The sequence below is a fragment of the Pinus tabuliformis genome, chromosome 5_2 (assembly GCF_031772625.1).
Source record: "Pinus tabuliformis cultivar Carrire ecotype Pingquan chromosome 5_2, CPIR1, whole genome shotgun sequence".
Taxonomy (NCBI): domain Eukaryota; kingdom Viridiplantae; phylum Streptophyta; class Pinopsida; order Pinales; family Pinaceae; genus Pinus; species Pinus tabuliformis.
Window position 1 is genome coordinate 754297622 of NC_142306.1, and position 15035 is coordinate 754312656.

A 15035-nucleotide genomic window follows, 5' to 3' on the forward strand; every position below is an offset into this window, starting at 1 on the left:
TGTTTCAACACCACTGAAATCTGATGTGCATCAAAAGTTGAAACACTATATATATATATACCTGAAGCATTTGATTTGAAGTCACCCTGAAGTAAGACAACTTGACTAAAGACCTTAAAGCCGACTCTACAAGCAGCTAGTTCTAGAAGGATTGTGGTTTTGTCTGAGACTAACCCTTGTAGCATCAACATAATTTTCTTACAATTGATGTGAAGCTAGTTTGGGCTGAAGACTTAAGAAGCTTGACATGTTATGCTTGCTAACATTATAAGAAGATTGATTGAAGCATCAAATCAATTCAGTTACAATGTTCAACTAACCTTAAAGGGATCCTACAATGGTCAAGTGGCTAGTGACCTCTCATTGGTCCACAAACAAGCAAGTGAAAGTACAATATATGTATTGGTAATGCTTCTCAAAGTCATCAATTTGCAATAAACAATTGCAAGATCTAAATCAAAAGTCAAAAGTACAGTTGCACTCCATCGATAGGAAATCGTAATTATTGAACATCATCAAAGGGCTTTGTAGCAAACATTGGCGTTTCATTGAAGAAATGGAGGCAACATGGATCATCTCCATCATTTTGTAGCCTATTTGTAGATAGAAGAATTTTGGCACTAGCATAGTGCTCAAGCATATAAGCATAAGTGAGTTATCATTCAGTAAGGGTTGAAGCAGAACTGATTCATCAATGCAAACAAGGATTTGAACAGAGGACCAGTTGAGCAACATTGGGTACAACATGATTTGGCAATAAACTAGTAAGAGTTTTTGGGTTTTGTTGGGATTTCTTTGTAATATTATTACAAAAGCTCATTGTAAAATTGGGTCATTGTCCCTGGTACAAGAGCCCACAATAATTGATCTGATTTATTATCATTCTCAGGGAGGTTGGTTGGTGCTAGGCAAGTGATTGAAGTCACCTTCAAGTTGGATCCTTAAAACACTTCAGGGCGGGAGGGTGGTGCTAGGGTGAGTTGGAGCTTGCTAGGGTGTTGGAACATCCTTTCATCTAACTGCTGATAAAACCAAGGGATCGGAGCGGTATTCCAATTGGAGTTGGAAAATTGAACGCTTCTCTAGAGTAGTAAGGAGTTGGGTCTTCCCAGTCATTTGGAGTTCAAGCATTTTTTATGTACTCACAAAATCATTAGAAAAACATTCGGTGGCTTTTTCTCGGAGGGGGTTTTCCACCTAAAAATTCTTGTGTTCATTGTCTATTGCTCATTTACAATTTTGAACTGATGTTGAAGATTAATTAATGCTTTGAAAATGATTAATAAGTTATTAATTGCTAAGAAATATGCACCCCCCTCTAAGTATTTCCAATAATTACCTTACGACTAGAACAAAAAATCCCACTAGAAATCAATTAAGGAGATTTGATAGTTCACTATTTTAGAGCTTCTTTTAAAATGAAAGTACATGGAAACCTTACATCTATGGAGATGTAAGTTCCAATACATAGTCCACCAAGTTGTGGTCGACCAACAACTTGGAGCAATTGTTGTGACAATGCAGGATAACTCCCTACACCAAGGGTGTTGTCACATTACAATGGATCATCCACACATTATGCAACATTTGTTCCATGTAGCACATCCAAACACAGTGTTAACACAATAACGTAACCTTGAACGCTAACGTAAATTAGAAAAAGAACAATCTTACCAAAGGCCTTATACCCTTGCACACATCATACAAATGGGTGTATCTATGGACTTGATTACCCAAGACAAAAATAATAGAATGATTAAAACTTAACTGCTATGGATAGACACACCAAATTAGCATATAATACATTCCATGCAAAATAAATCAAAAATAAAAAAACATTGAGAATATCATTACCTCTCAAATATTTTCAAGTATAGGTGGCGTAAAATCAAAGGACTAATATAGATTCCAAAGTCAATTAAAAGCTTTGGAAAGGGATATGTTTAAATCTTAGGGAGTAAAATTTCTAATACTGGAGACCATTGTCAAATGGATATATAACTAAAGAGAGAGAACCAAGTAATTAAGGCATGTTAAGTTCAGATGGTGCCAATGTGATTTTAGGCACATTTAAAGAGGTATGCCCTTTACATTTTTCCATTTAGCTAGATACTGAGAAAGAGTAGACCTATTTTATGGACCAGAGGTTCTCAACCAAATTAAAAGGCCAAGAGAAAGGATGGTGCTTGTGGATCATCTCTACAAAAAATTAAAAAATATGATACTAAGCCACACAATTTTTTAATGTAGGTAAAAAAACATCATGTATCATAATTACCTTATGATTGGATCAACACATCCCACTAGAAATCAGTTAAGGGGATTTGACAATTCACTACTCTAGAGCTTGTGTTAAAATGAAAGTAAAAGGAAACCTTACATCTATGGAAATATGAGTTCCAATACATAGTCCACTAAGCTGTCATCCAACAACAACTTGGAGCAATTGTTGTGACAGTCGCCCAAGGTCAAACCCTAGCAGGCCTGCTCTTCCCTTGCAAGGGTTTGCTGGATGGGGGTTATCAATTATACTGAAGTTGTTGATGTAACTTTCGTGCAGATTATTTTATGGTGCTAGCAAGGTAGCAACAAACCTTGTGTGAGAGTGGGTAGAGATTGTTTCTAGGCTTATCATTCATAAGAAGACGGGTTCTCATCTTTGAAAAGTTCTAATAAGTAGTTAAGATCTAGAGAACATATGCTTGAAAGGATAAAAATTGTCCTAATAATCCTAATGCGAGTGAAAATTGGCACCATTAATGACATCTTTTATTGTTGTAAATTTGAGAAGATCATGGCTCAAATACAATCCCACGCTTATTAGTCATCGACATTCTTGATATGGCTTGGGAGGTCCAAGTGGGTTCTTTATGATGATAGTGTTGCAATAACTGAGAAAAATAATACATAAACATTAAAACAACATATATCGTGCTATGTTAGACTTAGTTTCAATTTGATCAAATAAATGGAAAAACATGAAGTCAAAGAAGTAAATGGCATGTAACGTGAAGTCAGTTATTTGCAACCAAAGTCATCAAAACTGGACTAGTTATTGAACCACTTGTCGCGTTCTACGTGGCTTTACCATATCAAACCGGACAAAAACAGTTCAAGTCACCAGTTCGAACCAGTTTTTGCCTCAAAAAGGTCAGACTGGTCTGAACCGGCCGGTCTAGTTCGGTCCTTATAACACTGTTTTCAACAAGAGATTAGGCTCATAAAAAGCTTCTTAAATATCCATATTATTTAAAGGTCTAATATTCAAATAGTCTCTGCCTATTAAACAAAAACAGAGATCAATAACCACAATATTCTTTGTTTTTTCTCCTTTTCAATAGAATAATGTCTAACATTTGCTATATGCAAATATATATTTTTATTCAAGTAATCTCTGCCTATTAAACAAAACAGACATCTATAACCACAATATTCTTTGTTTTTTCTCCTTTTCAATAAAATAATGTCTAAACTTTTGCTATATGCAAATATAAATTACTACAAAAGCTACGGTGTCTGTAGTTCTATATTTTGAATACTTAAATATATGTTTCCTTGATTTCTCAATAGCAAATTGTTCTTTACGGTCATCAAAGATAAATTTTACAGAAAATACACTCTGTAGTTCTATATTTTAGGTACTTAAATAACGGTTCTTAATAACAAATTGGTCCTTCTAGTCATGCTCAAGCTTGTCCATCATGCCATATGGTAGAATAGTTGACCATTATGGCAATTCTGAAATCCATTCAGGCAGCATCTGAGTGTATAGTCCCTGAAGAAAATGTGGCAGGATCATTTGGAGATTCATTCACCATCAATTTCAACACATCAGGTCTTGAATAGTGCCCAACAACATCAAAATCAAATTTTGCTCGTGCAATTTCACCCAAATCTGCAGTGAAGAAAACAAAATTCAGAATTTAATTTCACTATAAAGCAGCAAATACATTGTCCTATATTTTCATGCTCGTAATGGTATTGACTAGAAACATGTCAGTCGGCCACACTGCCTATGATACATGAGCCATGATAATCTTATTACAAGCAATAAACTAATTTCTCTAAAATAGTCATGAAAAGAAGACTTCTGTGGTTTTCTGGTCCACGTGGATGAAAGTAACCTGAAACGCACTACTGTTTTATGAAGATATTCTTCTAGACTATATGGTGTTTTTAGGTAGTTTTACCGAGATCTGCAGTAATTAGACCCTCCCCTTCAAAATTGGGCCCTGCCAATACAGTACCAGAAGGAGAAATGATAACACTTCCACCTGCACATACAACACTCTCCGGAGACATATTCTCCTCTGAACCTCCAAAGACATACTCTGGTGGAGGAGGTAAGTCTTTTCTTTTGCAAAACTGATTAGCTGACAGCACAAAACATCCACCCTCCAGACCTATATGACGCATTGATATTTGCCATGATTCTCTTGCATCAGCAGTTGGTGCACAATAAAGTTCCACCCCTGTACAAACAAATACAACGTAAGTATGAATTAAGATGATTTCATGACCTCCAATGAGGTGCCCTGAACAAACAATTACTAAAGACGTAACAAATTGACAGGCACCTTAACAGGATTAAAGAACAGGAATCCTTTTATGATGTTATACATTCTAATTTAAAAAAGTTGTTAATGTCACCTCAAAACAGCAAAAGCCAAGATGCCAGTCTTAATTGTTCCCATTAATTCGATGAGTGAGCTCGATTTCAAATATTTGAAAAATAAAAGATAAGTATACACACTGCTTAACTACAGCACGTTCACAGGGTCTTGGATAGACGGTGATCGGGTTCGCTGTTAAGGCACTTCTAGATGTTAAGTCATCGGTTCAAATCCCCGCCCTATTCTTGGACATGACCATGATGTAGCGGCTAGCCTCACCAATGCCAAACTTACCAAATAATATTACAAATAAAAAAAAACTTAACTACAGCACAGTTTGAAAACATAAGATGTCAAAGAGCAGTTCGTCAATGCAGATTTGACCATTTGAACTCCTGAAAACTGAAGACTATGAGGAACCAGGATACATCCATAAAAAACACCATCTTCTAGGAAGGGTTGCAGTGCAATGTGGCCTTATAATCTATATGACTTTCCTAAGGTTAGTCTAACATGACTCAACCAGTGTACCAACAGTATAAAAGTGACACCATGTGAGCCCTTTTTAGCTTGTGGTTGTTATCTATGTAATGTATTGTAGGGGTTATTAATAAAGTGTTATATCCCTAGGTGGGATTTCGCTCATATCAACACTTCACGCTTGTTTGTGTATATGTATCATATATAATCCAACATGGATAACTATTTGACAAAAAGGTAGATTGTGAGACATTACCGATTGCTGCTCCTCAAATTTGCATGAGTAGTATATGTGTGATTTTCATCACATGACAAGTTTTCAAGGGTAACATTTTGTGATGTTGACGGCGTTAATTTTTCATCAATTTGTTCTATGCTGCAACTATTACTTCAACAATATCCAATAACATCCAATTTAACAATTTCACTTCTTCAATTATCCAATGACAGTAGAGCAATAGTAGATAGAACAATTAAACAAATGCACAATGAAAGACAGCCAAGAGACAAGAGACACAATATTTGGTCAATGACCAGGGAAAAACCCCACTAAGGGAAAACCCTTGCAAATCTTCTTCTATTAGATTGTCTTCAAATGTTCAGCAGAGAGAGTACATCATCCAAGAGTCAAAGTCAAACTTTGACTAGCCAATATCCAATGTCAATATCCAATATCAAAACAACTATCCAAACCAGAGACAAAGAGATGAAGTCAACAATGGTCAAATCTGATCTTCCTGTAATCTACCCAAGTTAACAGCAGTGCAGTCATCCCTAACCAGTCTGCAGTGAACGGTCGACACAGTCCTTTAGGAGCTCAGTCTACCTCAGTCAAACTCAGCCTCAAATGCTGGTCAAAATCTGCCAAAAACAGTCCTCAAAACCTAAGTCAAACTCGGTGAAAAGAGAGAGAAAGCTGTCACAGTCTGCAATTTTCTGTGGTCAAACCAGAAAGTCAATGTCAGTCAAACTGTTCAGAATTCCTCGATTTGTGTGTCCTTCAATGCGGCCTGCCAAAATCGAACTTTTCCACCCAAAACCACAGTCAAATGAGGTCAACTTCACCCTGTCAATGCTGGTCAACACCCTGCAACAGACCTGCAACTGTCCTGCAACTCGACCCAATCAGAAACAACCACCTGTCCATGGCATGAGAGAGAGAAATCCTTCCAATTTGAGTTGTACGAACCAATAGGAATAGGAGAGAAGATGTGATGTGAGATGATGAAATGCCAAAAGAGGTCAAAGGTCTCTTGTATTTATATGAATCGATGAGGGTGAAAAGACATGTCGTTTGGGCTTCATGAGCCTAGAGAAGATGTGATGTGAGATGATGAAATGCCAAAAGAGGTCAAAGGTCTCTTGTATTTATATGAATCGATGAGGGTGAAAAGACATGTCGTTTGGGCTTCATGAGCCTACATGATGTTGAAGCCAACCTTGACAATTTGCACGTGTGGGCTTTAATTCAAAAACACACTTCTCCTTGTCCGATTTGAGTGATCTTTAGGTCGATTTTGGTCCTCTCGAAAAGAGGAATTTAATGCAATAATTATCTCCATCAAATGAGCTGTCCAAAGTGGAATTTGACCCTAGTTGCATAATTTAACAGATGGACCTTCTATTCATAATTTTTATCTTCTTACTTCACCATTATGTTGCATGAGATGTCGATTCAGTAGATTATGCGGTGGATCCCCTTCATTCATATCAATTTTTCATGGTCACACTTGATGGAGCTACACTTGATTAATTATACTTTGGAGCTACAGGTGCCACATTATGAGGGTCCTACAATGCCTTTACACATTCTTTAATGGTTTTATGGAGCCACACATGTTTATTGGAGGAATTCTTGCACATCTTTTGAGGGTTCTTATACTTGGAGGTTGGATCTTGGATATCTTATGATCCACTTCACTTGAGCACTCCACCTTTTGTGGCATCTATTACACTCTTTTCTCTGATCATGATGAGGATGTCCACCTGAGGAGACTATTTGCACGCATCTCAATGCCATTTGTTTAGGGCATCCACATATTGAGGATATCTATTTGATCTTTGATCGCTGCTTCTACCTTGGATGATGGCATGTACCACATCAAGATTATGTGCACATTCCTCGTCACATTTCACAAGACAACTTGGTCATGGAGACCAAACTTGTGGATAGAGTTGGATATTAGCACATATCTTGATGGATTTATTCATGAAGCAATTGTCCACATATTGAGGTCATTTTGTACATTGTCCATGTTGTTTCATGCTTAGTTCATATGTGGATACATCTCTTGGAGGGCACACATGTAAATAAACATCTATCTACTATTTTTGGAGGTTGTTACATGGTCCACGCCTCAACTAAAAGAGGCACCCCACTACTTAGCTTTATTCTTGGACACTATTAGAAGTTAGAACTAACTCCATTATTATATTATCGTATGACATGTCTATTGAAGTTAGTTACTCGCTTCATTGTATTTGTTTTCCTTGAGTGTTTTATTATAACCTCTTGGAGGAAAATGTAGAACTCAACAAACTTATTGCTACTTTGAGTAATCAAGTTTTTGAAAGAAGCATTTTATTGTTATTCCTTGGAGAGATTAGTGGATCTAGGAAAACAACTTATTGTTTATTGTAAAGGGGGATGGAGCTTAAACCTATATAAGAGTTTTATCTCTCCATTTGTAAGGTGCGAGTGAAAGAGCTCCCAAGCTACAAAATAGAATTGACTCATCTTTGTCCAAGCTTTGTGTATTGTATGTATAAATTTGTTATATGTGTGGCAATCTCGTTCTAGGAATGCCATTGGAATCTTTGTTTTGTAGGTTTGTGGATGTTAGAGTCAATTCAAAGACCATAGAGGAATAATGTTGCCACATTGAAGACGGTTGGGTACTCCTAAATTCTTTTTGTGGTGCTTACTTGATCTCATTAAATCAATGCAGCTGTAGATAATCTTTGCTAGGGGCCACCCTTAGAATTGTATTGACAAGAGGATTTAGAAAAACCTTCCCACCTATCAAACTTGTGATCTTAGTGACTTTATTGGGGCTGTTGTTGGGCATGTCACATTGGCTTCCTACAATACCCTAATATTCATTAAGAACAACACTCTACAGTTGCATCCATGACCTATAGACCAAACAAACAAAGACATTGATCTTCTCTTTCATCCACCACCCCAAAAATACAAAATCTCAAGCACACATTTCCTTTTGTTTTCTATTGCTAAGTTCTTGCTTTCTCCCACTTCATACTACACACATTGAGCTTAGGTGATTTATAAGGAAGCCTTGCCTTGGGCTAGCATTCACTTAAGTCTAAAGTGAGAAAGGCAAGGCTATTGAGGTGACAACGTGTAACTTGCCTAAGTTGCCTTGGGGATTTTAGAATGTGTACTTAGGGACTTTTGCACCAAGAAGGAACCTAAGAGCTAACATTTTGGTGACATTTCGAATGACAAATACCAATTTGCTAAATATTTGCATATTAACTACATTCTTTGATAAGGGTTTTACTTGAAGATATTTGCTTTATCTAACGAGTCCATGAAGAAGCCCTTTTCCTTGCATATCTTGAAGACTTATTGCATGTAGTGTGAAGCAAGCAATATTGTGAAGGTAATGGAGGTTCACCCTCGTGAATCCACTCCACTCCATTCATCTATGAGGTACTGTTAAATTTTAGTTAACAATGGTATGTTCTACGCTTAGAAAAATTACTTGAATGTTCCTTAAGCAGCCCAATAGCAATTTCCAGTAGCAATCACATTAACCAGTAATCACATTGACAGTAAAAGTAGATAGAACATGAAACAAAATGCAGAAGACAAGCCAAGACAAGAGGACACCAAATTTGGCGGATGCCATGGAAAATACCCTAATATGGGGAAAACCCTTTGATAAATTTTTCTTATTATTATATCAAAATGTTCAGCAGAGAGAGAGAGTACAATAGTCAAATTGACTTGCACAATTCAAAGTCAAAACAAACCTGTCAATTTCTATAGTCAACTGTAGTCAAACTTCAGCCCTAACCAAAAAGTCAATGTTGGTAAAAACAACAATAAATTATCCTCAAAACAACTCGGTCTTCCCCAGTCAAATTCGGCCTCCAGCAACGGTCAAATTCAGCCCAAAACAATCTCAGAGTTTGCATTCAAACTTGGTCAACCTGTAATTTTGGTCTGAGGTCAAAGAGCACAAAATGCCTCGGTTTTTGTGCCAAAAGATGTGGCTTGCTAAGACAAAATGACCCCAAAAAATCGAAGTCAAATGATGCTTGGAAGGTCACGGTCAACATTGGTCAAACTGAAGAATTTCCTATGATTTTTGGCCCTGAAATTTCATCCTCCTTGATCCACGCGTGTGAGAGAAAAGAGTGCCCAATGTAGTACAAACCAATGAGAGAAGGAGAGAGAATGTGTGAGTGATGAAGATGCCAAATGAGGTGAGAGATCACTTGTATTTATACAATTCGTTGTGGGTGAAGAGACACGTCCATTGGGCTTCTTGAGCCTACATGTTGATGAGGTTGACCTAAACAATTTGCACGTGGGGGCATAAATTCAAAATCACACTTCCGCTTGTCCAAATTAGATAATCTTTAGATCAATTTTGGTCCTATCGAAAAGAGGAATTCAATGCAATTATCATCTCCATCAAATGAGTTGTCCAAAGTGGAATTTGGCCCTAGTTGCCTATTTTAACACTCCCTCTCAACTAGAGGGAATTCCACCTGCCAATCCATCCATCATCGATCATCATTCCCTCCTGTAGTCATGTACCATCTCTATATCTCATCTCATCTCTACTTTGCTGAACACTGATATGAATAATGAAGCAGTTTCGATTGAGAGTGAGTCACAAAACCTTACCACTCTCCACTGACAAAAGTTAGTCCATAGGTAGAACCTTAATCAGACTTGATCCCAGATCAAGTTGTTGAACACAATGCATCCTAGACATAGGGAGTACGACAGTACACGATGCATCCACCGATAGTGCTATGGTTCCTATTCACTTTTCCCAACTCATTGGCTAGATGAGAGGTACTTCCCATGAGTCCCGAACTACATGGGTAGGACGTATGCTGGGGCATCAGCAGGACAAGGTGAACCACTCATCTTGCTCATATGCCATAGGAAAAGGTGAACCACTCATCCTATCCATATGTCAATCATAGGGGAAGGTGAACCACCCACCCTACACACGTGTCATGACTCATCATACGTAGGGGAAGGTGAACCACTCACCCTACACACGTGTCAACCATCATGGGGTATCATAGTGGAAGGTGAACCACTCCCCCTATGGTCGCTCATAGCTCCAAGAAGTACCCCAAACCCCCAGGAGCTCGTAGAGCTCAGTGTCCAACTCAAGCGGGACCCTCATGGGAGGGGGTCTTTCCACAACTCCAAGTCTCTCTCGAAAGGCTAAGAATTTGACCTTCCCTAAGGGCTTCGTGAGGATGTCTGCGACCTGCTCATCAGTCCTAATGTGTTGGAGCCTTATTGCTCCCCGTTGTACCATTTCTCGGATAAATATGTACCTGATATCAATGTGATTGGAGCAGTCGTGGAACACGAGATTCTTTGAAAGGTGAATCCCACTCTGGTTGTCGCAGAAGATCATGGTGGTATCCAGCACATGCTCAAATAGCTCACTAAAGAGCTTCCTCAACCAAACAATCTCACAACAGGCCATACTCGCTGCAATGTATTTAGCGTCGGCAGTGCTTAGGGCAACCGATTTTTGCTTCCTGCTCATCCAAGAAACTGAAGCAGACCCGAATGAGAAGCAACATCCAGATGTGCTTTTAACATCCACCACACTGCCAACCCAGACAACATCAGTATATCCATGTAGTTTCAAATTTCCGACGGTGTATCTCAGTCCATAGTTGATTGTGCTACGGAGATATCTCAAGAGATTCTTAGCAGCAATCCAATGTATGTGATGAGGATCGACCATAAATTGACTCAACGTATTCACAGCGAAGCATATGTTAGGATAGGAGTTCACCAAGAAAATTAGGGCCCCCACAAGTTGTCTGTATTCAGAAGGGTTTGCCAATTCGGGCCCAACAACACTCCCACATAGCTTCTTGAAGTTGAGTTCCATCAAAGTAGACACAGAGTTGCAATCCACCATCCCACATCTCTCAAGAAACTTCGCAATGTATTTTTCTTAAGAAAGGAAAATCTCGCCTGAGTTTTGCCAGACTTCCAGGCCTAGGAAGTAGTGCATCAGTGCTAGGTCCTTCATCTCAAACTCGGAGGCCAACTCCCTCTTGCATTGATAAATGAGAGGGTCTACACTTGTTAGAAAAAAATCATCCACATAGAGGACCAAAATGAGAGGCATGTCCTTTTCAACCTTGAAGTATAGGTTAGGATCAACATCGCTCCTTGTAAATCCCAACTTCATAAGGTAGCTATCAATCCTCTCATACCAAGCCCTAGGAGCTTGCTTCAACCCATAGAGGGCCTTCTTCAACCTGCATATGTGTGTCCTTCAATCTTGAACTTCGAATCCCTAAGATTATTCCAAGTAGACTTCCTCCTTAAGAGAGTCATGCAAGAAAGTAGTCTTAACGTCCATTTGATGTAGGCTCCATCCTTGAGAGGCGCGGGAGCAATAATAAATCAGATAGTGATATATCGGGCAACTGGTGCAAATATCTCGTCATTGTCCAATCCTTCCTTTTGAGAGAAGCCTCGAGAAACAAATCTGGCCTTATATTTCTTAGCACTCCCATCTGCTCCATGTTTTATTTTGTAAATCCATTTAGAGGTGAACAAGGACTTGTCCTTGGGTCTAGGCACCACGTCTCAAACATCATTCTTCAAGACAAATTTATATTCCTCATTCATTGCATCCTTCCAGACTTTGTTCTTTATGGATTCTTCGAACGTACATGGCTTAGTTTGAATAATAGTACTCATAGCAGCTAAGTACCCTTGATACCTGTTTAGCATCTTACTTTCATGAAATGTCACTCTTGGAGCAATATGCCTTTCGGCATCTTCGAGAGTATCTTTAAGCCACAAAGGTCTTTTCCTTGAGGTAGAGGGGTCATTAGGAGGTGGATCAATGGGATCCATCAAGCATAGGCTCATCTGTCGGAGGTTCATCCTACTTTTCTACTGCATCATCATTGTCCTTCCTTGGAATGGGAAGATCTTTGGCTTTCCCAAGGGCAATGTCTTCATCGAAGGTGACATCATGGCTTACTTCCACATCTCATTGACTAGGCACATAGATTATATATGCCTTTAAATTTTCACTTAGCCCACAAATGTACCTTTCTTCCCAGATGCTTCCAACTTGTTTCTTTTCTCTTTAGGCACATGAAAATACACGGGACAACCAAATATTCTAAAATGAGAAACATTAGGTTTCTTACCAGTGAAAACTTCTTTAGGTGTCTTGAAATCCAGTGCTTGATGCAGGCTCCTATTTTGAACATACACGGCAGTGTTAGCAACTTCTCCCCATAAGAACTTCGGTAGACCTTGATCATGGAGCATGGCACGGGTGGCTTCCATGATTGTTCAATTCTTCCTTTCAACAACTCCATTTTGCTCTGGAGTGTATCGAACATATGTCTCCCTCTTAATGCCAACCTCTCTGTAAAAGTCATTAAATTCATTTGATTCATATTTGGTTCCATTGTTGGTCCTCAATATTTTGATCTTCTTCCCTATGTGATTCTCCACCAAGGCTTTGAAATAACGGAACCATAAGAACACTTCATCTTTCTTCTTCAAGAAATAGATCCATGTTTTGCGAGAGAAGTCATCCACAAAAATTGTATAGTATAAGTATCCTCCGAATGATGTTACGAGCAACATACCAAATAGGTCAGAATGGACCAATTGAAGAATATTGGTAGTTTGGCTTTCAATTGAAGGGAATGGTCCCCTTGTAAGTTTCCCAGATGCACAACCTTGACAAACTCCTTCATGATTCATGGGCATACCTATGACCATCTTCCTTACCCCAGGTAAGGCTTTGTAATGAAGGTGAGAAAACCTTTGGTGCCATAATTCAGATTGAAAAGAAGTATCGCAAGTCAAGGCTGCTAAAGGACTTCCTCCAACTTGATAGAGACCATCAACCCTAAATCCAAGGGTGAATGCATCTTTAGGGTTTCTTTGCCAAATACGTACCTTTCCATTAATGAATGCTACCTTGAAGCCTTTATCTTCCATCACAGAATTAGACACCAGGTTCTTCAAATTGGATACATACAATACTTCTTGTAGACGAATGGTTTGACCTTGATTCAAGTGAAGAGTAACAGTACCTATCACTTTCAAGGGATAGGTGGCATTATATCCAAGTATGATCTCCAATTAGTCTTCTTTTCAATCAAATTTGAGAGGGCCTCCTTCTACCTAGTGAAGTGCCTTGAAGCTTCAATATCAATCAACCAATGATCCAAAGTATCTGGAGGAGAGACAGTAGATAGAGCAAAAATAAGATAAAACTCCTTTCGTTTTTCCACAACATTACTTTACTTATACCTAGAATTTCTCGCTCTTTTGGGAGGTCGACCATTTCCATATCGAGCAGCGGGAGAATTCCTCTTTCCTTTATTGTTGAACCTGTTGTTCCTTTGATTGCCATTGCCTTTGAAACTGTTGTTGTTGTTGTCGTCATCCCTTGGAGAATCCTTCTTGTGAGGACAATCTCTAGCATAGTGGTCGAACCTGTTACAATTGTAGCACCTTTCTTTTCCTTCGTCTTTGAATCCTTGACCTTGTCTTCTTGGACCAACATTATTTTTCCTCTTAGCATGAGCGGAGAAAGCAGTGGGTTCATTTCCATCTGAAGGCTTGTCTCTCTTCATCATCCTCGTCTCTTCTTGAGTGCATCTAGGCCATAATTCATCGAAACTAGGAGTCCTGTCATTGTTGAGAATGGTGGTGTTAAACACATCCCATGTTCTTGAAAGACCTCCAAGTGCAATGAGGGTGAGCTCCCTGTCATCAATAACTTCTCCAATAGATAGTAGGTCATTCTTGATTTGTGTTATTTTCATAAAGTAAGAGTGGATAGACTCCCCTTTATCCATCTTGATGTCCTTCAACTTGTTATTGAGAAAGAGGATTTGATTTGCACTGTTTAATTTGAACATCCCAACCAATTTATCATACATCTGCTTAGATGTTACCAAATCAGAAATATAGGAAACCAAATGGTTTTGAATGGAGTTTATGATAATTCTTTTAGCAGGCTCTACCACTCGTCCCTGCACATAGTCCATGGCATCATGCTCTTCCAAAGTCAAATCCAAAGTCATCTTCCATGCATGACTGTCAAATTTGTACTTGAGCTTATCCTCAAATTTGAAGTAAGATGTAGTAGCCATTGAGGCTAGTGCAATAATCTTGTCTATCAGATCTCCCTTAGTGATTTTTTTTTCTCTCTCTTGCTTGGGCTTTGTCTTCACCTGTGCTCGATACCATGTTAAATTTTAGTTAACAATGGTATGTTCTATGCTTAGCACAATTTCTTCAATGTTCCTTAAGGAGCCCAATAGCAATTTCCAGTAGCAATCACATTAACCATTAATCATATTAGCAGTAAAAGTAGATAGAACATGAAACAAAATGCAAAAGACAAGCCAAGACAAGAGGACATAAGATTTGGCGGATGCCAAGGAAAAAACCCCAATGTGGGGAAAACCCTTTGACCATTTTTTCTTATTATTATGTAGAGAGAGAGTACAATAGTCATGTTGACCACTATGTGTCAACTACCCATAGCAGTACACCCCCTTTTTTGTCGCAAAAGGGATAGCACCTGATCGACGTGTCCATGCCATTTGACTGTCATCATCAGCCCGATCATGTTATGTTGTAAACCTAGTATGCATGTGTAAATTGCAAATAATCTTAGCAGATCTGTGTCATGTATGTATTTTCCTGAG

At 38.6% G+C, this 15035-nt stretch overlaps 1 protein-coding gene across 1 annotated transcript in view; it reads right to left on the minus strand.

The window, feature by feature from the left end:
• Positions 1–3477: 3477 nt before the first annotated feature.
• LOC149161446 (bifunctional nitrilase/nitrile hydratase NIT4A-like) overlaps positions 3478–15035 on the minus strand; it is a 93770-nt gene continuing 82212 nt past the window's right edge. Inside the window, exons 4-5 of the mRNA XM_089435527.1 lie at positions 4191–4472; positions 3478–3895 (exon numbers count right to left, since the gene is read on the minus strand). Coding sequence (XP_089291653.1) covers positions 3750–3895; positions 4191–4472 — 428 coding nt within the window. The 3' untranslated portion in view covers positions 3478–3749. The remainder of the gene's footprint in view (positions 3896–4190; positions 4473–15035) is intronic.